Raw genomic sequence first — 23,470 nt, forward strand, 5'->3', positions numbered from 1 at the left:
TTTAGCCACTCCCATGATTACAGTCATTCCCTTTAGTTGGGGCATGGAAGGCGTGATCATGAGTATAATTACAAGTAAATTTATCAAGAATTATGCCCACGTTTAGGATGGTGGATTAATGATGTGTAAATGTTACGCTCATGTCCTAAGGATTGCACCTTTCCAAGTTATGGTGACTTGTCCTTCCTATCTCATCCATTACTACTTTGGATGAGGTAATTGAGGATGAAAGAAGGTGGACAAGGCATTCCCCGTCAGTGTATTTACATTGAATTGACATTAGTAGAATTAAGATGAATACATGTATACTTCTACATAATTATCTTTAAAAACAAAGTCAAAACCATATCTTGTAGGAATGGCAATAAAGCGGGTGGGATCAAATTAGGGATACTCTATTCCTACCCCATATCCTCTTTAGAGAAGGAAACACATCATGGGGCTAGTCGTGGGATAGGTTGGGGGCAAGGCAAGTTAGGGGTATTTTAACCACCCTTAATAAAGTGGCTTCAACTTAAATAAGACGAAGACAAAAGAGAAAGGGTAACGACAATCATGAGAGTGTTAAAAGAGGGAGAAAGTAAGTGTTTTAGTTCATAGCATTGGAAAGTGTATAAAAAATCAATTATGATAGGATATTTATATAAAGAAATCAATTATATATATGCATTTGAGACAAGGTGAGGGTGGAGCAAACAAAACCCATCTTTGGCTCCATCACTTCTTTGGGGTGGGAAAAATCTTCACAAGACAAGACACAGCAAGCGGGATGAGAAATCTTTATCATCTCGACTCTCTTATTAACCTCCCAACCTTCCAATAAGTATGCCCATTCCTCTCTCTTATTCCCCTAATTCTTCTACCCTCTGAATTAATTTGGAGAGGGAAGGGGCAGGTATTAGACAATTGTATCTATGAATAACATTTATACATTGGTTTTGAGGGGAACTATCAACTCTGTTAGTTGATGACTTTGCCTTCACGTCAATGTCAACAAATTAAAAATGTATAGAATTAAAGTGTTTATGAGCAATCCCTTAAAAAATTTGTTTAGAAAGGAACGTTTACAATCCCACTTGTTTGACTAGTTATTGTTTAATACTATATCACACCTAATTTAAATCATTGCATGAGCATTGTCGTCATCGGTAGACTTATTCATTTGCGAATTTTAAATGTGAAAATTATAAAATTTTGTGAGTTTAAACTTTTAGGAATTTAAATATGAAAATTATAACTATTTTTGTTATAAAGTTTACTCTATCTAGTTAATTTTAAAACGTTAAAAAAAAAAAAAAAAAAAAAAAAAAAAAAAAAAAAAAAAACCAAGCAATTTATAAAAATACGTCCATGTAATAAGTATACAAGCCAATCACTAATGTCAAAATTGAATATATTAAAAAAAAATAAAAAATAAAAAACATAGAATAACTTAATATAAAATAAAATAGTAGAAGCTAATGATTACTATTGTCACGAAAAAGTCTAGAACCATAAAATTTTTCACAATTTCTTTCCACAACTATGATGTAACAGAGTGGTGATGAAAAAATAGTGGGATTATATTTAATTGATAGTTAACTATTCATAGTCTATTATGTCAAAATTAACCAAAAAATTGTTACATAATTTGTGGTACTAAAACTCCTCATATTCTCACTAATGTCACTGAATATTAATCTTGTTTCCAGCTCTCACTGCACAGCCGCAGAGAGAGAAAAAGTGTTTGTCTCTTTCTCTGAGGCAACCAGAGACACCTGCCCTAACAAGCATATTGAGGTGTAAAACAGTTGGGGTTGATAAGCCATGCAAAGTGAAGAATGGCATTGCATATTTGCATGTCATACATACGTGTCTGTCCCTTACCAACATTTCTCTCCTATAAATACCAGCATCTTCGAGTTGCCGCTTCACTACTAATTAAACTACTACCTCACAAAAAACCAACCATGGCTAAGCCTATCTTGCTCTATACTTCTCTGTGCTTTCTTGTGCTCTTCATCAACGGATGCCTAGCTCATAGACAGTGGCAGCAACAACAAGAGTTCAACCAGTGGCGGTGCCACGTTAATTAAAAAAAATTTATTTGTTTTCCCTTTAAAAAAAAAAATTAGGAACACCCTCAATCAAAATTAGGAACACCCTAAAAAAAAAATTATTTGTTCTACTTTCAAGTCAAAAAAAAAAATTGTAACAGAGCAAGCGGCAAGCCCACGGATTCTCAAAAAAAAAAAAAAAAAAAAAGGACGGCAAGCCCAACATCAAGCCCACGACAAGCCCAACAGATGGTAGCAAACTCAATAACCCACAGATTCTCCAAAAAAAAAAAAAAAAAAAAAAAAAACCTAACCTAATATACTGAAATCAGATCGGGCCTCAAATAGAACCCAAATTGAAAACTCTCTCTGTCTCTATCTCTAAAAAAAGTCTGAAACTTTTTGAAAACCCTAATTGAAAAAGAAAGAAGCAAAAGGGTCTCTCTCTGTCACACTCACTTGGGAGTGGGAGTGGTGCGAGGAGGCTAGCATTTTGGAGATTGATTTCGGTGAGCTGTTGGTCGCGGTCCGTCTTGATGATGAGTGGCACAGCCAGGATTAGGAAGGTGGTGTTGGCAATCCACGCCGCCTTGCCTGTGCTACGAAGGAGCTTCTTGGACACGACAGCGACTTCGAAGGCGGCGTGCTTGGCGTGGATGACGATGGACGATTGGGATACATTGCGGCTAGCCCCGAATATGAGGGAATGTTCACTTTCCTTGCCTTGGGTCACTCGCTTTTTCCCTTGAGACGACCAACGAAACGGACAAAGAAGGAGATCGCTAGATCGGGCCTCAAACTCGATCTCCCATTCAAATGAAAAGAACATGATAAGGGGGGCCAAGCACCAAGTGGAACCCACGGCGGTCCACGAAGTCACTCCTTCCTCTAATCTGTTGGAGGAGGAGTTTGAGGAGTTGTACACAAATGTGTCTCAGACTCTCTCTCTCTCTCTCTTTAAGACTTTGAACTATGATTGTCATTTGTATGTTGTTTTGCCTTTTGCTTAGTTTACTTTATAAATTTGCCCTGTTTTTGGAGTTATTTGATGGTGTATTTATTAATATTTGCCCTGTTTTTGGGGTTATCCGTTGGTGTTGGTGTGGTGTTAGGGAGATAAATTAATTGTCTTTTAGTGTTGGTGTTGTGTTTTTGGTGAGATACAATTAATTGGCTTTATTTGATTGGCTCTAGTCTTGTGATTAGGGGACATGGGGCATTGGGACTTGTCTGTTGAATTGGGGGGTGGATGGGGGCATGGGGCCAGGGTAAATGCACATGGGTGTGTGGCTGTGTGCTAATGCAGCAATGCAACTAATAAACAATCATTTAATTAACCAATAATTAATTGGGGGAAGCAACTAATAAACAATAATTAATAATTTAATTAACCAATACATTATATAAGACAAATAAATTAAATTATATTACTATATTAGGCTAAACAACAATTAATAATTTTATAATTAATGAAACAACAATATAACAAATTATAGTAGTTTATAAAAGACAAACAAATTAATGAAACAACGAAACAACAATAATTTTTAATTTTATTAATATTTCAAATGAACTTATAGTTTATTGTTTATTTTTTTGTTAGAATTATGGACAAGTATTTGATAAGAAAACCACGTACCCAAGATTCATCTCCTGTGCAAAATTCATCTTCATCTTCCAAGCGAATTCGTGTTGACTTTAACTTAGAAATTCTTAAGGAACACCTTGGGAAAAATTCCTGAAGCCGCTGCTGGTGCCAACTGGACAATCTTGATGCCCTTGAACCCAACAACTGCATTGAGGCGGAAGCCAGTGTGATCGAGTCTTGGGACCCTAACAACGAGCAGTTCTAGTGCATCGGAGTGGTGGTCGTTCGCCATACCATTGAGCCTAATGGCCTTCTCTTGCCTCAGTATACCAATGCTCCTCAACTCATGTACATTTAGAGAGGTATACATACATACATAAGAGAGCTCATGCAATTTCTGACGTAATAACCGTTTTTTTTTAAATTTTTTTAATATTCATATTTCAAAACATCCTACCATTATCTATTTTTTTCTATGTTTAATTAAAATATTAATAATTTATTTTATTTTTTTTACTTATTTATCTTTTTTTACACACAACAATCATCATATTTTATCTCATTAGTACAAAGGATTAGAAAGATTAAAAAAACTACATGTAAAACATTATTGTCAAGGTAAATTACACTCACTACTATGTATTTTTATACAACTTTGTATAGACTAGTGTCGGTGAATTTTAGATTTTGTTGGCGAAAATATATTACTTTTTTCCATTAATACAAACACTGAGTGCTCTAAATAGTTATATTCAAAAAGGGGGGGAAAAAAAGCCTAAGAAACACTAAATTTAAATTAAAAATGGTTGGTTTCAAAAAATAAAAAATAAAAATGGTTTTGTGCACATGCTGTGCATGTGCAAACTATAAATTAATTTGTGTAATGTAAAACAGGTTACGGTATCTTTGGTGCTGTATTTCCTGGCTGCCCCAACACATACCAAGAATCTCAAGAACAGCAGCAAGGATAGGATCGTAGGTTCCAGGAGCAAGACAAGGATCGAGACCAACACCAGAAGATCCAAAACTTCCGACAGGGTGACATCATAGCATTGCCGGCCGGAGTAACCCATTAGCTGTACAATGATGGCGAGTCTGAGGTTGTCGCACTCTCTCTCCTTGACATTAACAACCAAGCCAACCAGCTTGATCAGAATCCAAGAGTAAGAACTAAATAGAAATCCAAATAATAATTCCAATTAATAATAACAATCCAACTGTATAAAACTGACTATGCATATCATGGTTGGTTTTGTGTATATACACATATGTAGCACTTCTACCTTGCCGGAAACCCAGAAGATGAATTTCAGCAACAAGGTCGAAGCCCGCGAGGATCGCGACGCCACCAGCAAGAACAAGGCCAAGGCCGTTGCGAGGGACAAGGCAAAAATTTCTTCAGTGGCTTCAGTACTAAGGATTTGGCTGAAGTTTTCTATGTGAATGAGGACACCATTAGAAACCTTCAAGGCTTACAATTGAAGACGGGAGCAACATAGTGAGAGTGAAGGGCAAGCTTCAAGTGGCCAGGCCACCAAGGTCATGTGAGGAGCGCAAGCGATTGGAAAGACAAGAGAGAGAGTAGGAGAGAGAAGATGAGAGGGAACAACGTGAGAGCCGCCGAGGTGGACATGGACGTGGACGCGAGGAGCGCGAGCAAGAGGAGAGACAACAAGAGAGAGAAGAAGAGCGAGAGCAAGAGAGGGAACGACGTGAAAGCCTACGAGGTGGACGTGGACGTGGAGGTTACAATGGCAATGAGGAGACTCTATGCACCTTAAGGCTTAGGGAGAACATTCAGGACCCTTCACGAGCCAATATTTATGTTAGTGTATAGATTAGGCTATATTAGCCCATTGGGCTTAGCCCAGTATATTACTTGTACTGCACTTATATTACTTGTACTGCATACATACCTAGCCTATATAAGGCTCTCTTTTGTACATTGTTTTACATATATTATTATACTGACTATTCAGTCATTCTCTCTCTCTTTATATTGTTAACATGGTATCAGAGCTAGGTTCACCATCCAAGGGTGTGAGCTTTGCATTGTATTCCAAAGGAGTGGAAACAGTCTTGTTGTCAGTGATACCTGCTTTGGAGAGGAGATCAGAAGCATATTTAGCTTGGGAAAGATAGTATCCATTAGAGGATGAGGTAACCTCAAGCCCAAGAAAATAGCTGAGAGTGCCCAAATCTTTCATCTCAAAATGCTGACTAAGGAAGTGCTGAAGAAAGCGGATACCTGCAGAATCATCTCCAGTAATAATCATATCATCAACATAGAGAAGAATAAGAGTGATACCCCGCAGAGGATCTTCGAACGAAGAGAGCAGTGTCATGAGGACTCGAAGTGAAACCCTGCTGAGTAACAACTGAGCTGAACTTTTCAAACCAAGCTCGAGGAGCCTGCTTGAGGCCATAAAGAGCACGGCGAAGGCGACAAACTTGACTGCCTGAGTGTGGATAGCCAGGGGGTGGTTGCATGTACACTTCTTCTTGAAGGTCTCCATTGAGGAAAGCATTCTTCACATCCATTTGATAAAGAGGCCAACGGCGAACAGTAGCCACAACAATGAGACATCTGACAGATGTAAAGCGAGCAACAGGAGCAAATGTTTCCTCATAATCAATGCCATACTCTTGGGTAAAGCCCTTGGCAACTAGGCGAGCCTTGTATCGTTCAACAGTTCCATCAGCCTTGGTCTTGATCTTGTAAACCCACCTACAACCTACTACAGACTGACTAGGAGGCAAATCAACCATATCCCAAGTGTGATTTTTATGAAGGGCATCTAGTTCATCATTCATAACTTGCTGCCAAAGAGGGTCAGTATGGGCCTCACGATAGGTATGAGGTTCATAGAGGGTGGCAAGGGCAAAAGAGCAGTGATAATCAGAGAGATAAGGGAGAGGAATGCTTACCCGAGTGGAACGACGAAGTTCAGGATCATCAGGAGACTCAGGAGAGGGTGGTGCCACAAGATCCAAGACAGGCGGGTCATATGCCGGGGACAGAACCGGAGATGAGTCGTCTAGAGAGGCAGCCAATGTTGAAGAATCCTCCACAAGTTCAGGATAGAGAGGGAGGAAAAGATCAGTAAAAATGGGAGACTCAGAGGAAGAGGATGTAGAAAACTGCTGAAGACTCGTGAAAGGACGATGTTCCCAAAACTCAACATGACGGGAGACACAAAGACGATGAGAAATGGGATCATAGCAGCGAAACCCCTTTTGAGATACACCATAACCAAGGAAACAACAGAGACAAGCACAAGGTTGGAGCTTTGTTCGTTCATAAGGAGGAAGAGAGACAAAGCAAGCACAACCAAAAACCCGAAGAGAAGAGTAGTCGGGGGTTTGACCATAGAGAAGCTCAAATGGTGATTTGTTGTGTATAGTTGGTGAAGGGATACAATTAATGGTGTATACAGCAGTGAGTGCAACCTCACCCCAGAAGCGCTCAGGAAGAGAGGCAGAAATGAGAAGGGTGCGGACAACATCAAGAATGTGACGATATTTTCGTTCTGTATGACCATTTTGTTGAGAGGTATAAGGACAAGACCGCTGAGTAAGTATACCATGATTGTCTAAAAAGGATAGGAAAGATTTATCATTATATTCTTGAGCATTATCTGATCGAAAAACTTTGACAGTGCGATTGAACTGTGTTTCAATCATTTTATGAAATGTTTGGTAAATAGACACAAGTTCAGACCTATGGTGAAGCAGATAAATCCAAGTATATCGAGAAAAATCATCCACAAATATGACAAAATATCTAGATCCCCCCTCAGTAGGAACAGGTGCAGGACCCCAAATATCAGAATGTATAAGATCAAAAGGGGTAGAAGAAAATGAGTCACTATTATTAAAGGGTAATTTTGTTTGTTTGCCAAAATGACAGGAAGTACAATCAAATTTTTGAAACTAAACTGAACCTAAATGACCTTAAGAAGCTAACAACTGAAGACGAGATAAGGATGGATGACCAAGACGAGCATGCCATAGATCAGGTGAGGAGGTGGCAGTGGTAGCAGCTGCAGAAATAACTTGTGAAGGAATCTTCAAGTCATGAACCTCAAACATGCGACCAACCTTACGGCCTGTCCCAAGCATTTGACCAGTCCGGGGATCCTGCACATCCACACCAGGATTAGTAAATAGAAGATCTAAGCCTAATTCACAAAGTTGACCAACAGAAAGCAAATTGAGGGATAACTTTGGGATATGAAAAGTGTCACTAAGGGATAAACAAGGAGAAGATATTGTTCCTTTATGACTAACAGGCATAGGAGTTCCATCAGCAGTGTAAATGGTGACTGGATGTTCTAAGGGTGCCTTATTAAAAAATTGGGATTCATCAGGAGTCATATGGTTACAACATGCAGTATCAAAAAACCAAGGTTGTTTACCTGAGGTGGCAGAAAGGGCAGTGGAAGTGCGGGATAAAACCTGTTGAACAACTGCCTCAATATCAGCCGTAGTAAGTGAGGAAGCCAAAGATGGACCTGTAGGAACCGATAGATCGGAAGGACATACAGCAGCTACCCGAGGAAGAGAAGCTTTATTCTGCTCTTGCATAAATTTCTGCAGTTTGCGACAAACTAAGATGTCATGGCCTTTAGCACGGCAAAACTCGCAGCGAATACCTTTGGAAGACTGAGAGGTGGAATGCCCAGAGTTTATTCATGGAGGAGCAGTGAATGCAGCAATGGGCGGCTGTGGAAATGGTGTAGCCAATACATGATTAGATGATGACATGTGATAAGCAGGCCGACAGTTTTCCTCAGAGATGAGCTCCTTTACTGCAGCATCAAGAGAAGGAGTAGGAGACCGGCTAAGCAGAGAAGCCCTAGTAGGCTCAAAATCCTCACGCAAACCCATCATGAAGTGCATAAATTTACGGCAATCCCGATATTTGACAAAGAGCTCAATGTCCTTAGAACACACTAGTGGAGGATCTGCAGCAGAGAGTTGTTACCACATAGTAAAAGTCTGAGAATAAAAATCAGAAATGGACTGAACCTATCTCTAATGCTACTCGTTATCGTCAGTTGGTTGGTAGTCTGATCTATCTCACTGTTACTCGTCCAGATATTTCACATGCCGTGGGTATGGTTAGTAAATTCATGGATGCCCTTTGTTTTGTCCACTATGCTGCTGTTCTTCGGATTCTCCGGTATGTCAAGGGTACATTTTATCATGGTCTACACTACTCCTCTCAGTCTTCTCTTGAGCTTCATGCTTATTTAGATGCGGACTGGGCAAGTGATCCGATTGATCGATGCTCTATCACAGGTTTCTGTTTCCTGTTAGGTACTTCTCTTGTCTCATGGCGTAGCAAAAAGCAGGATGTTGTTTCCCATTCCAGTACTGAGGCTGAGTATCGTGCCCTTACCAACACCACCTGTGAGCTTGTCTGGCTTCGCTGGCTCTTGGCTGACATGGATGCTCTATAGCCCACTGCTACTCCTCTTTATTGTGACAATCATAGTGCTATCTACATTACTCATAATGACGTCTTCCACGAACGCACCAAGCACATTGAGATCGACTGCCACATCACTCGCCAGCATCTCAAGAAAGGCAATCTCAAGTTGTTCTCCATCTCATCTGCTGACCAGCCTGCTGATATCTTCACCAAGTCTCACCCGCCTGGTCGTCTTCGAGATCTTATATCCAAACTCCAATTGGCTTCTTCCTTGCCACCTCGAGTTTGAGGGGGGGATGTTAGTGTATAGATTAGGCTATATTAGCCCATTGGACTTAGCCCAGTATATTACTTGTACTGCACTTATATTACTTGCACTGCACACATACCTAGCCTATATAAGGCTCTCTTTTGTACATTGTTTTACATATATTATTATACAGACTATTCAGTCATTCTCCCTCTCTTTATATTGTTAACAATTTACAACCCCCATGCCGATCAAATCAGTACCCTTAACAGCCACAATCTCCCAATCCTCCGCTGGCTCCAACTCAATGCTGAGTTTGGAAGGCTACAAAGGGTAAGAGCATTAGTATCAGCTAAAAAAAAAGAGGTTATTTGGATATATCAAAAAATTATTTTATCTATTTTAATACACTACTTTATAATATATCCTATATCACATATTTTATTTTTTTATCATTTTATTTAAATATTATTTTGTTATTCATTTTAATTCTTATTTTTTTGTTCTCAATGGTAAAGAAGAGAGAGAAAGTTTGCATAATCCCCAATTTTCATAGAAGAGAGAGAAATTTTGAATAAAAAATGCACAAATATTTATAGCATATCTCATAATACATTTCTATATTTAGAACATCACTTTAGCAAATTTGACACACAATGATTTTTTTTGTTTGGTGTTAAATATTTAGTATTTAGCATATCTAATGCTAGTGTTTTAACGCTTACTAATGCTATGATTAACTTAATAAATATATTTTCCTTTTTTGATTTTAAGATTTAATTAATTTAGAGCAATATGAGTACTACTTCACTACGAACAAAATGAAATTGAAAAAAGAAATTAACAAATATATATATATATATATATATATATATATATATATATATATGCAGGATGCTTTTTGTGCTCCACATTGGAACTGGAATGCACATAGCGTGGTCTATGTATTAAGGGGTCGTGCTCAGGTTCAAGTGGTTGATGACTTTGGCCAGCCTGTGTTTGATGATGAGCTTCAACAAGATCAAATCTTAACCGTGCCACAAAACTTTGCTGTGGTGAAACGGGCTAGTAGTGAGGGCTTCGAGTGGGTGGCCTTCAAGACAAACGACAGGGCCCAGATTTCTCCTCTTGCAGGACGAGCCTCTGTCCTCAGGGCCATTCCAGCGGACGTACTAGCCAACGCTTTCCAACTTAGCCAAGAAGATGTTTCAGAACTGAAAGTTAATATGGAGCGACAAGGGAACACTCTAATAAGACCCTCTAGATCTTCTTCTCAGAGGAGGGCTATAGCTTAGATGAAAAATCTAATGTAACTGTGTCGAAACTGTATCATGCGACACTTAGTTCTTGCTTTTTGTAAGGTTGCAAGACTCCTCTCATAAATAATCAATGCTAAGGAGAGTGTCTGCTTAAATAAATCACAGTTATGTGTATCTTTGCGAGCTTATAATAAGTTAATAAAATCCAATTATGGTTCGTTCGGCTAAATTTTGTTTATAGATTTATTTATTTTTTCCTTAATATTTTTATGGTCTTCTTTTGACTAATCAATGTTGAGGAAAAGTTTCTACCCAAGTAAATAACTACTGGATATGTACCTTTATGGGAGTTACAATAGGCTAATATAATGCTATATATAGCTTGTTTGGCTAAATTATGTTAATACATTTTTTATATTCCCTATTTATTTAGTAAATTTTGTTTATATACGATTCAACTCCTTCTTTAGTTTGAACCCATGTACTCAATTTTAGTGGATGCCTCTCTTCATTGGATGCCTTTCTCAAGTCATTTCTTCTTATTAGAAATGACTTGAATTTTCTATCTGTTTCTTATATACGGTTAAACTTCTTACTCATTCAAATTCTTTTGGTAACTAAACTCCACATTCTCTTTGAATTCATATACTCAGCTTAGGAATTTACTGAAGTGTGTTTTTGGTGGATGCCTCTCTTTGTTGGACATGTTAATTGGTTCCTCTATCTAGAAATGACTTGACTTTTTGCATTTTTGAAAGGTTCTGGAGGGTATTGTTTGTGAATGCCATTATTAATTTAACAATTATAATTTCCTTCCATAATTCTTAGTTTTAAGTAGTTGCAGACTCACACAATGTGCGAGAATAAATAATTATTTTGTTTAGTATTATATTGTATAATTTTTTCTTTTAAATTTTTTGAAGATAATTTGTTCTCTCTAAAAATTAAACAATTTCTATTTGGTCAAGTTAGGACTACTTCGGTCCCATTTGGTCTATTTTGGTCCTATTTGGTTCACTTGGTCCAATCAGTCAATTTCGACCTCCTTCAGTCTATTTTATACTAATTGGGTGTTAAATTAATTCTTTTTTTGTTGGTTGCATTTCCAAGTTAAGCTCAAAATTCATTTTTTCCCCTAATTTTTGGGTTGAAAGTATTAAATTTTATTAAATTTGGGCTAAAATATTTAGTTTTGAGTAAAAAATACAAAGAATTAGGCATTATAAATTAGAAATATGAGCCTAAAAATGAAAATATTCAATGTCTTATTCGGCAATTTGGTCAATTCAGTCATATGATCTTATTCGGTCCATTCCGTCTTATTCAGTCCACTTTGATCCTATTTAGTCTTTATTGGTCTCTACTTCTGTCGACTTCAGACCATTCTATCCACTTGGGTCCATACTCGTTCTATTTGATTCATTCTGTCCACTTTGGTTCTATTCGGTCCATTATGTTTACTTTGGTTTAGTTTGGTCATATTCGGCCCATTCTGTCCATTTTGGTCTACTTCAGTCCTATTCAGGCTATTTAGTCCATTTTGTCCACTTTAGTTCTATTCAGTCTATTTTGTCCACTTCGGTCCTATTCAGTTCATATTGGTCCTTTTATGTTCACTTTGGTCCATTCTTTCTATTTCGGTCCAATTTGGTCTCCCGCAGTCCTATTTGGTCTACTTTGTTTCATTTGTTCTAATTCAATTTATTTGGACCATTTCGGTCCACTTTGGTCCATTTTTATGCATTTACATAGTAGGAGAAGATAGTTTAGGTAAAAACACCTATTCTAAATTCAAATTTATTGGAAAAAAAAATAATATATATAATATATATATATATATATCTTAATGTTGTAATATTTAAAATCTTAAGCGTAATATTTATTGTTACTATACTTTTATTGAGCCACATTAACATAGCATTTTAGTTCACTTCAGTATCACTAAATTTAAGTGAAAGTCTTTTTGAATATAAAAGTTATGAATATACAAATGTAATATTTAGTAATGTTGTTCATTTGTTTTAACAGTCACCTTTAAATGAATTACATAAATTTTTTTGAGAATGAAGACTATGAATATCATTAAAGTGATTATACATTTAAGCAAAAAAATAATATTATATTATATATATATATATATATATATTAAGAAAATAAATTATTTGAATAATTTATTTAAATAAAAATTATACATAAATACACACATATAAATTATTCAAATGATTCATTCTCTTAAAAGAGATTATCATGATAATTGATTGTCATATACTTATACTGAATATGTATAATTAATTCTCTACATTTTATATAATTATGTTTATGTCAAGAATTTCATATAACTATGTTTCATTTATCAGGAAAAAAAAAACCTTAAAAATTACGTATAAAGTAAGAAAAAAAGAAAAAAAGAAAAGAAAACCCACCTTACGGAACAGTGTAATCTGCCACTGCATCTTTCTCTATATCTCTCTCTCTCTCACCTCTACGATCTACCACTGCTTCTCCATTGAAGCTTCAAGCTCATAAGCTCCACCGAAACCCGACCCGAATTTTTAGCTGGATCTACCACCACAAAACGTAATATCTGTCAAATTTGCTTCTTCTTTATCTTCAGGAAATGGGTTTTTCTGCTAAATCAACAAGCTCTCTTCTTTTTATATGCAATCGCTTGAAAATTACGGTACGCCTTCCATTTCATTCTTATTATTATAATTCTACTCTTACTAGTAGAGAAAATGTGGAAAGCCCAAATGGTTTGTTGGAATATGTGAGAGTTGAGTGCAAATCTGGAAGCTTTAGGAATCTTGATCATGCCTTAGACCTGTTTGATAAAATGCTTCACTTAAGCCCTTTGCCTTCCATTGTGGATTTCACTCAGTTTTTGGGTGCCATTGCAAGAATGAAGCATTACTCAGTAGTCATTACTCTAAGTGGACAGATGGAATCATTAGGAATTGCTCCCAATGTTTATACTCTCACTGTTTTGATTAACTGCTTTTGCCACTTGAACCGAGTAGATTTTGGGTTCTCCGTCTTGGCAAGACTTTTGAAACTTGGTTATCAACCAAACCATATAACTCTAACCACTCTTGTCAAGGGCTTCTGTCTCCAAGGTAACATTGCTGGAGCTGTGAGGTTGGTAGCTGAAATGGAGAAGAAAGGCTATGAACCTAATGAAATTACTTTTGGAACAATAGTACATAGTTTGTGTAAGATTGGTGAGACTGATATGGCTATTAGATTGCTTAGGAAGATGGAAGAAGGGAAGTTTAAACCTAATGTGGTGCTCTATAGCACAATCATTGACAATTTATGTAAAGAGAAATTGGTAACTGAAGCTTTGAACCTTTTATCTGAAATGAGGAGTAAAGGCATTCAACCAAACATTATCACTTACACGTGCTTATTTCGAGGCCTATGCAATTTTGGCCGGTGGAAGGAGGCTACTACTTTATTGAATGAGATGGTGCAAAGGAAGATCATGCCAGATGCACATACCTTCAGCATATTGGTGGACACACTTTGCAAAAAGGGGAAGCTGACAGAGGCGAAAGAAGTTTTTGATGTGATGATTCAAAGAGGCATTGAGCCTGACATTGTCACTTACAATTCTTTGATTGATGGATATCGTTTGCAAAACAAAATGGATGATGCAGTCAAAGCATTTAATGTGATGGTTGAGAGGGGTTGTTCACCTAATGTTTATAGCTATAGCATATTGATCAATGGATATTGCAAGAATAAAAGAATTGATGAAGCAAGGAGTCTGTTTCATGAAATGTCCAACAAAGGAGTGACTCCCAATGTTGTGACTTACAACACTCTTATAAGTGGTTTTTGCCGAGTGGGGAGACTCCAGGCTGCACTAGATCTATTCCATAAGTTGCAGGCTTGTGGCCAACCTCCAAATCCCCAAACCTATGCTATATTGATGGATGGCCTTTGTAAGAGTAAACAAATTGTTGAGGCAATAAAATTGTTTCAGGGGATGGAAGGCAAAACGCCGGGCAACGATATTGTGATTTACAACATATTGATTGACGGTTTGTGTAATGTTGGGAAACTTACAGCTGCAAGAGAACTCTTTTATAGTCTACCTGCGAAAGGATTGCAACCCAATGTTCGAACTTACACCATAATGCTCAAAGGGCTTTGCAAAGAGGGACTAATAGATGAAGCGAGTGAGTTGCTTGAGAAAATGGATGGGAACAATTGTACACCTAATGATCGCACATATAACACAATCATCCAAGGGTTATTGCAACACAATGAGACATCGAAGGCAATGAAATATCTCAAAATAATGGACGACAAGGGTTTCTCAGCAAATGCGACCGTTGCAACCATGTTGGTTGACTTGTTGTCATCTAATCAAGTAGATAAGAACATTCAGGAATTGCTTCACAAGTTTGTGTGAAGGTTTTTTAGCTTCTCCAGATCAAGGGCAAGCTTCATATTGTTACCCATCGCTTGTCAATCTATAAGTGACGTGTATTTTCTTTTAGTAAACTTTATATTTTTTACTAGTTGAACTTTCTCTTCATTTATATGCGCAAGATTGTTTGTTCTATCTTTTGATGAGATTTAATTGTGCACTTATGTTGCTGCTTTCAACCTATTTTCATGGATAGTTATTTCAATTTTGTCAAATGTAAAGTTAATGCTAAATATATTTGTTCTAAAGTTTGGCCTTCTTTGTGGTCATACATCCATTAGCAAGTGGAATTAACATTAATAAATGTTTCCTCGAATAAAACTAAGTGTTGGAGTTGCATGTTAAATGTTATTCAATAAAAATATATATTACACTTAAATGCAAGGTGAAGCGAATACCTAACTTCTATTTCTAGGCTAAATTTGTCTTAGTTTCACATGCTTTCTTGAAATTTATTGACACCAGACTCGGGAGTTGGAACCAATTTAGATTTGTGTAGTTTGAAATGCTTTTGAACTTAATGAACAAGATTTGCAACTTTGGTTGCATTATGGTGCAAAAATAACTTGATGATTTGGTGATCATAAAATCCAATGTTTGATGTTGTGGATGCTTAAACAAGTGTATGAAAGAAGAAATTCAATTTTATTTTTGGCATAAAATGGGCTGACATATGAGCTTGACTAGTGGTAGATCATATTTACTAATTTTAGTTTGTTATTTTGTGGAACTAATTAGACATTTGTAATTATTTAAGGAATACTTGTTGCTTAGTTATTTGTGCAATCCATTTATTCATGACTTTTTTTCCCCAAAATTCTTCATTAATGAATTCTATTTGTGCATTTGGGTACTTTGTCCTAGACTTGGGGTTTGTACATTGTGAAGTTCTTTAGGAAGCTAGAGGAATTTGTTATGAATGTGTTTTCTTATGTACTTATAAAAGAAAATAGTGTCTTCTTATGTAGATGACTTGTTTGGTGATTAATTTGCTTGTGATCCTTTCTTTTTGTTTTCTGGGTTATGTAGAATTGGTGGTACAGATTTAAGGGTTTTGGGGTTTTGAAGTTTATAAGGGTATCTTAATTAGGACAGAAAATAATTATGATTTTTTGTTTGATTCATGATTGAAGGCAATGTCAAATTACCCATCATCTAAGTCACATTTTTGTATTTTAATGCCTCCGTGATTATATAGGAACCTATTTCAATGTCCTTTTGCAATTATTTGTTTAAAGAATTTTTAATTTTATTTTCCAAATAAAAGGGGAAAAAGAAGCATCATTGAGGACCTGTGATCCCTCAACCCATCTGAAGATCTCTCTTCCAGATCTGATTTTCTGCCAAGCTTCAGGTCCTCCACAAGTCCATTTTTCTTCTGCCTTACTAAGGTATTGGAACCAACCATCTGCTACCCTCTTTGCCTTTGGGCTCCAGCTCAACTGAATTTCATGAAAATTCCTTCGAATCCCAGTCCATAGCAAGTAAATCTCTTTCACTACTTATCCAAAAAAAACAAACACAGTTTGAAACTAAAGCAAATGCTTCAAGCAGGATTAAAATGAAAGAATCAATGGTATTTTTTTTTTCTTTTCGTTAAATCTCATATATATGTAGCTTTGTTACTTTTAAAACTTGATTAGTTTTCTCCATGACGGCAGTTCAAATGTGCAAAACCCTTTTTTGTTAAAAAAAATCTTCTTCAAGAGCATGTAAAGCTGCTGGAGTCTGTACACTTGTATTGGAAGGACGTAGTGATGGAGTTGCTTCTGTTGGTGTCATCAAATGAAAAAAGGTATAATCTATTGGGATTAATCATCTCTTAAAATGATTCTTCCTTACTAGAAACTCCCATATTAAAATGTTGTACCAAGTTGAACCTCTATGGCCTCAATTGTTTTATAAAATTCTAGTGTCTGAAGTGGTGTAGTAATAACATTATACTCTCTTCTTTTTCTATCCTACTTGGTGTCTAAGGTGGCATGCACTGTTTGATTGTTGGTTGATGCTTCTTTCCAATGGTCAATGTTTCAGTGGTCACTTCTTTGTGCTATCAATTTTTATGTTGTTCTATATGTACAGGTGCTAATGTTTAATGTGACTAATGCTTCAAAATATCACACCGTGAGGCTATGGAAGGCAATTGGAAAAGGTGGAAAAAGAAAAGGCTACAGTTGGTAGTTAGATTAATTTCCTGACTAAATAATAGTCAACTTTTGTGGAGACCTTTTACTCAAGGTGGAGAAATTACTACCAAAGCATGCTTTTCATGGTTGATAGCAATGACCATGACAATGGTTGAGGCCAGGCATAATCTGCACCGGATGTTGAATGAGGTAATTAAAGGTTCCATCCTGATATCAACTCAATGAACGTAATATGTTAATTTAGTTATGCAGCCTTAAGAGGAAATAAAAATTTAATCTTTGAAAAGTTGGTTGTGTTCTTACATTACTCTTCTACTAGAAACCTAGGGTGCACAGACATGGGTATGGGTATTATACGGTGACATGAGCAATTTTTAAAAAGTTATAACATGATACGGTAGATAGGACACTATTATGAGATAGGTACGACACAGATACGATATTGGTATGGGACTCCAAATGAAGTGTCTGTGCTTCATAAAAACTAATACCATATAAATATAATCAACAATTCTCATATTCAATGAAGTTGGATCATTTTTTGCTATTGTAAACATTGCTATTGTAATACTGATACTTTATGCATTATTCTGATTTAAGTGTTTTGTTGGAATTAATGACATGTATACCCCTTCATCTTATAGAGTAAAAAGGACCCAAAATTGTCTGTTTACATTCCTCACTGTAAGCAAGTAGCACATTTATTTACCCACTATGTCCAAATTTTGTTGAAAATTTTCTTGTGCATAATATAATTCTTGTTGAATGCCTAGGCTGCATTGAGGGATGCATTGCTTCTCGTATTTCCAAACAAGAAGGATCTTCCAAATGCCGTGGATGCCTTCGATAAACTTGTTCTTCAATCCCGGACAATGCCACCACTGGTATATTGATTGACACACACACACACACACACTCTCTCTCTCTCTCTCACAATTTTTATCCTATGCATGGGAAATTCAATAATATCCACCGATTGGGGCCATTTCTGTGGGTTCTATTATAGGTATATCCAGAGAACATGTACCACTTCTAGGGGATGGCTGTACGAGGGCCTAGACTGGCTTTCCCACAATATTTCTATTAAGGGTAGGCTCTAGTGTTGTATTCAAATTCATTCCTGATAACCTTATGTATAATTATGGACTTATTATTTAAAATTTGTCTCTATCTTTTTGGTTCTTGCAGGCTTAGGAGATCAGTAAATATTTAGTAACATTTTTGGGCTACAGTCTCTCTCAAATGGGATGTTAATGTTGTTATGTGGTGTTCATGCATTTTACATTTGATATTGTCTTAAGAATGGATCTGTTTGTTTAGGTCATTGTTACCATATGAAAGAAATTGACACTTGCCTTGTAGATTCTAAAAAATTAATGGTTCACAGTTCATAGATATAAACCTTTTTATTTTGGGATCCCCTTGTTTTTGGCTCCCCTTTAATGGATATGGTTGAAATATCTTGTCTGCTCCCCTAATTTCCATTTATGATTAAAAGGTTAATTCTCCTGTTCCTATATGGTGAATGTACTGGAAGATCCATTTATGTTTATCTTTTGTGAGTCACCAATCTCTTTAGCTAAAATGGGAGTAGTGGTACCTTAGTTTCTAGGGTCTTGATTATGGTATAATTGATCTGATCTTCTTTTCCATATGGATCCTCTTCAATGCATAAATACATTGAAAATGTGGTTGAAATTGAATGCATAACCAACAGGATTTTGGTTAAAATGCCATAGGTGTTTGATTGCCGGCCTTAATGGATTAACAAGTGGTTGGGTACATCTCAATGGTATGGGGTTTTTTTTAAATAAAATTTCAGATAAAAACTAAAAAGAACTATATCCCAAATGTAAGAAGAGCATGTGTCATATGTCACCCACAACAAAATACCCTGCACTTGCTCTTAGTACTTGAGCGTAGGCACATTTTCATCCATTATATCTAAATGCATTACAACAGATGCATTAGCTGTAGGTTAGTCCATTTCCTTTATGATGCATTGTTGAGCAAAGGTTTTGTTGAATAGGTGAAGCATTATGCCATTGTGAAATCCTAAAGAAGGGTGATCACCCATTTAGAGCTCACATAATTCCATTACTTTGGTATTGAAATAATTTCTTTCCTCTTTATTGTAGCTCATGGTTAGTACATGACTTTGACCAATATTTAAGTTTTGTATTGATGGTTCACATTGTGGAAAATGGGTTAAAACACATCTATTTCTTCAACTTTTGGCTTGGTTATTGTTCTGTGTTTTTTCTTTTTTGGGAAACCCTTGTTCAGTGTTTTCTAAGGTACCAAGAAAATGTCATTCATTCACCATTTTGAGTTCCCTATTTTATAAATTCTAGTCATTTCAACTAAATGACAACTAACATATCTTCTTTTTTTAACAATTTCACTAAATAATAAGAGTATATACTTGAGAGATTTTATATAACTATATAAATTTAAACAATATCAATATATTATAAACTTGGTTTTCTTGAATTTCCATCCTTCTATAGTAATCCCTTTGTGTTCCAAAAACTAATTCCGAATTGTCTTGCATTTGAACCTTCATTTTATCAAAGGCAAACATAATAAAACCGGAATTGCCTATTGAGCAAATATTACTTTCTATTTAAAGTATGTTCCAATTATTCAAGTTATGTAATAAAGTAAACTAATCATTTATAAAACCAATTTAAACCTAATCCATAACCCAAAAACTAGATATGATTATCGAAATTTTATCATACCAATTCAATTACAAAGGCTTAACACAATAAAAACTCTAAAAGCTCATCAAGCGATTATGGGTCCGTTTGGATAGCACTTATTGTTGCTGAAAGTTGCTGAAAACTGATTGGTGCTGAAAACACTGTAGCAAAATAATTTTTAAATGTGTAAATAGTGTTGTGGGACCCACTTTTAATATTAAATATTGCGTGAACAGTGCGTGAACAGTGCATGAACAGTGAATTTTGTCCCCCAAAGTCAAAAATGCCGGCCAAAAAAAAAAAAAAAAAAGCACTGTCATACTTAAAGTGAGGTTATACAAATTTATTGGACTTGTTTTAGTCCAAGTAATTCCTCATGTTCATTCTCCCAAAAAAAAAAAAAAAAAAGAACTCTTCATGTATAAAGTGCGTTTGTGCATGAGATCCAAGCTGAGGGTCAAGTTGTAGGGGTAGCATAAATTTCTAACCATTTAAAAAAAAAAAATTGTACATAAGAAAAATAACTTAAATACATTATTTTTTTTTTAAAAAAAACCAACTAAACCAAAGGCACACAATACGTGCATGACTTAAAGATACAACTTTGTCAAATTAGTTTAATGATTTTAGGGCCACGAAGATCAAATTCTCCTTTTGTTTAAGTAGATAAAAGTTATTCAAAAAAATCCAACCTACAATGTACAATGGAGAGAATTTTCCTCCAAAATGATTTGGAGAATATTATGTGATAACTCAAATGAGCAAATAAATTATGCTTTTAGTCATTTTACCCAAGGTTTTGAAATCCGGACCGGATCGTACGGTCCGACCGGAAAAACCTCGAACCGGCCATTTTTACGGTCTGTTAAACATGAAGAACCGTTCCTCGCCAAAAAAGCAGCAAACCGTATGAACCGCGAACGGACCGCCCGGTTCTGTGAACCGTTACCGGTTCAGGCGGTTCACACGGGTCCTTTGTTTCAAGCCTTCAACGGCACCGTTTTGGACTCTCTTCCCTTTTTCTTTTCCTATATGGCGTCGTGGACTTTGGAATTAGATCATTCACTCAAACAAGAAACCCTTGCCTCACTCTTTCAATCAAGAAACCCTCGGTAAATACCGGCCGAAATTCAAGATTCGGCCGGCATGGAGTTTGGACGGTAAAACTAAAATCTCAACCAAAAAAAAAAAAAAATTAGAAGAAGAAAGAAATGAAGTAAACAAACGTACCTTACAAAAAAAATAAAGCAAAACAAAAAAGTCATGGTGAGAAACTTGAGTGAGAAGTAGAGAAAAGTCAGATGAGATGAACGCTGGTAAGTCACTAAGTTGAACTGTTGAAGAAGACGCAGAGAAAGGAAAAAAGTAGAAGAAAGAGGAAGACACCAAAAAATAACAAGGATGAGAGGATATTTAAAACTGAGTCTGAGAAGAGTGAAAATCGAGGAGAGTGACTTGACGTGTGTGGATGAGAAAATAGAAGAGGAAAAAAAAGAAAAAAAAAGAAAAAAAAAAAGCCAAAAAAGGAGGGAACCAGCTGGTGAGGATAAAATGAGTAATATAAAATGGATTTTACTAATGTGTGCCCTTAGGGCACACATTAATTTCTATTTTTGGAAAAAATTTTCTCGAGAATTGAAAAAGTAATGACAGCTTTTTCAATTCTCGAAAAAATATTTCCAAAAATAGAAAGTTTAACGTGTGCCCTAAGGGCACACGTTAACCGGACTCATATAAAATATTGAAAACATAATTGGTTGGACAAAGTGCAAGCCAGCTTTATTTTGTACGTTGGTGAGGAAAAAAAAGGGGTAATATAAAATAATGAAAGTTTCCCACTTTCAATTTTTTTTTTTTTTTTGCATTAAAAGAATTAATTAGTATACTTTAATAAAATAATAGTAGTTTAAGTAAATGATCATATTAATTCTAAGATAACAAGTTTTATAAATGTATTAAAAATATAAATTTTTTTTGTAAGTAATAAGATATGAAATTATATATATATATATATATATATATATATATTTTTTTTATTAATTTAATATTTTTATATATATTTAAAATAATTATTAAATTAATTATGACGTCATCGCGGTTCGACCCCGGTTCAACCTCGGTTCGACCTCAAGAACCTTGAACCTCTCCCTTTTACGGTTCAATGAACGGTCTGAGTTTCAAAACCATGTATCTTAGCCTCGACTATAAGGCCATAAACCTACTATTGGTTTCATCAAAAGACTATAAGAAAGGATGCTTAACGTATATTCGTATTCTGTCTCTCAAGATTGTGGGCCTTTGACGAAGAAATGCCTTAGAATATGTACCAGCTGCTATTCATCATCATCATCATCATCATTATTATTATTATTATTATTATTTGAGAGAGAGAGACGTTGGAGGTAGGAAGCCATTAGTGCTTATGAGAGAGAGATGAAGATTCAAGAAGAGAGGTATGATGATGAGAGATGTTTATTTATTATTGTTATTATTTAAGATAAAAGCTGGATAGTAAATGCAATATATTACTAATTTCTAGGAGTAATAATGATTTGACAGGAGTGTTTCTCTACCTTTGGATCTAATAAAAATCAATGGTGTAGAAAAGGTGTAACTCTTTTAGAGTTACACCAGGTGTAACTTGAACCCATCTCATATATATATATATATAATGGAAAATTTTTGCTTGTACCAAAAAAATAAATGGTAGTGTCTTTCCCTTCCCTTCAAATCATTAGAAAGTTATATTTGAAAACAAATTGAATAACGGAGCTACAAAGAATTAAAGATAAAAGCAATTTAATAGTATTCCCTAAATCTTGATAATCCCAAGACTTGTAGCAAAATATTGATAATTTATCTATTTGTAATTGTGTAATGTATAATTTATAATTGCGCATAGATGCTATTTTTTTTTCATTGTTAAAATTACTACAAATTTTATTATAAAAATCTTACAAACTGATATCAATAATAAGATTAGTGCCATGTAAGTAACATAACAAATGGATGTAAAATATAAAGTTACTATGTATTGCACACATAATTAGGACTCAAATAAAAGTTTAAAAATTGAAAAGTTTATTGAGTATTAATTGGGTGTGTGTCATATCTACTACCTATCAAACAACAANATTTATAAAAAACCGAATAATCTAATGAACTTTCATATAAACATAGTGGATTAGATAAAATTTATGTTTGAGAATAATGCTGACTTTTTTTCACATCAATATTAGTATAATTCACTATTACCTGGTATGACTGTATGAGGAGTGAATATTCTTTTCGATTTAGTAAATAATTAGTCATCAGTTTGGAGTCTTGGAAGAAAACTTTGGTCTATATCTAGTAAATTGGATGATTCACTTTGGTCTACTTATATCATCTCAACAAAAAAAAAAAAAAAAAATCACACTAATTATCTTCTTTATATATTAAGAGGATACTGAAAGTTAGTTATGACTTCAAAAAATGTCAAAAATATTCTTATTCTAATTAGATAATCATTATTCTTAAAAAAAAATAAAAAATGAGGTTAAAATTGTAATTTAACAAAATTAAAAAAAAAAAAAACTACTAGAGAAACTTTTTTGTAAAAATTAGCACATTT

The 23,470-nt window shown here is 35.3% G+C and overlaps 1 protein-coding gene and 2 pseudogenes across 1 annotated transcript; all 3 read left to right on the forward strand.

Moving 5' to 3' along the window:
* The first annotated feature begins 1,927 nt into the window (after positions 1-1,927).
* Positions 1,928-10,799, forward strand: LOC112005630 (11S globulin seed storage protein Jug r 4-like; annotated as a pseudogene).
* A 2,181-nt stretch (positions 10,800-12,980) lies between these two features.
* On the forward strand, positions 12,981-15,140 carry LOC111983967 (putative pentatricopeptide repeat-containing protein At1g12700, mitochondrial). Its single transcript, XM_024015610.2, has one exon. The coding sequence runs from the start codon at positions 13,188-13,190 to the stop codon at positions 14,985-14,987; it is 1,800 nt and encodes a 599-aa protein (XP_023871378.1). The 5' UTR covers positions 12,981-13,187; the 3' UTR covers positions 14,988-15,140.
* Positions 15,141-16,566: 1,426 nt separating this feature from the next.
* Positions 16,567-18,564, forward strand: LOC111983954 (ADP-ribosylation factor 1-like; annotated as a pseudogene).
* The last annotated feature ends 4,906 nt before the right edge of the window (positions 18,565-23,470 follow it).

The sequence above is a fragment of the Quercus suber genome, unplaced genomic scaffold, assembly GCF_002906115.3.
Source record: "Quercus suber isolate HL8 unplaced genomic scaffold, Cork oak 2.0 scaffold_653, whole genome shotgun sequence".
NCBI classification, from domain to species: domain Eukaryota; kingdom Viridiplantae; phylum Streptophyta; class Magnoliopsida; order Fagales; family Fagaceae; genus Quercus; species Quercus suber.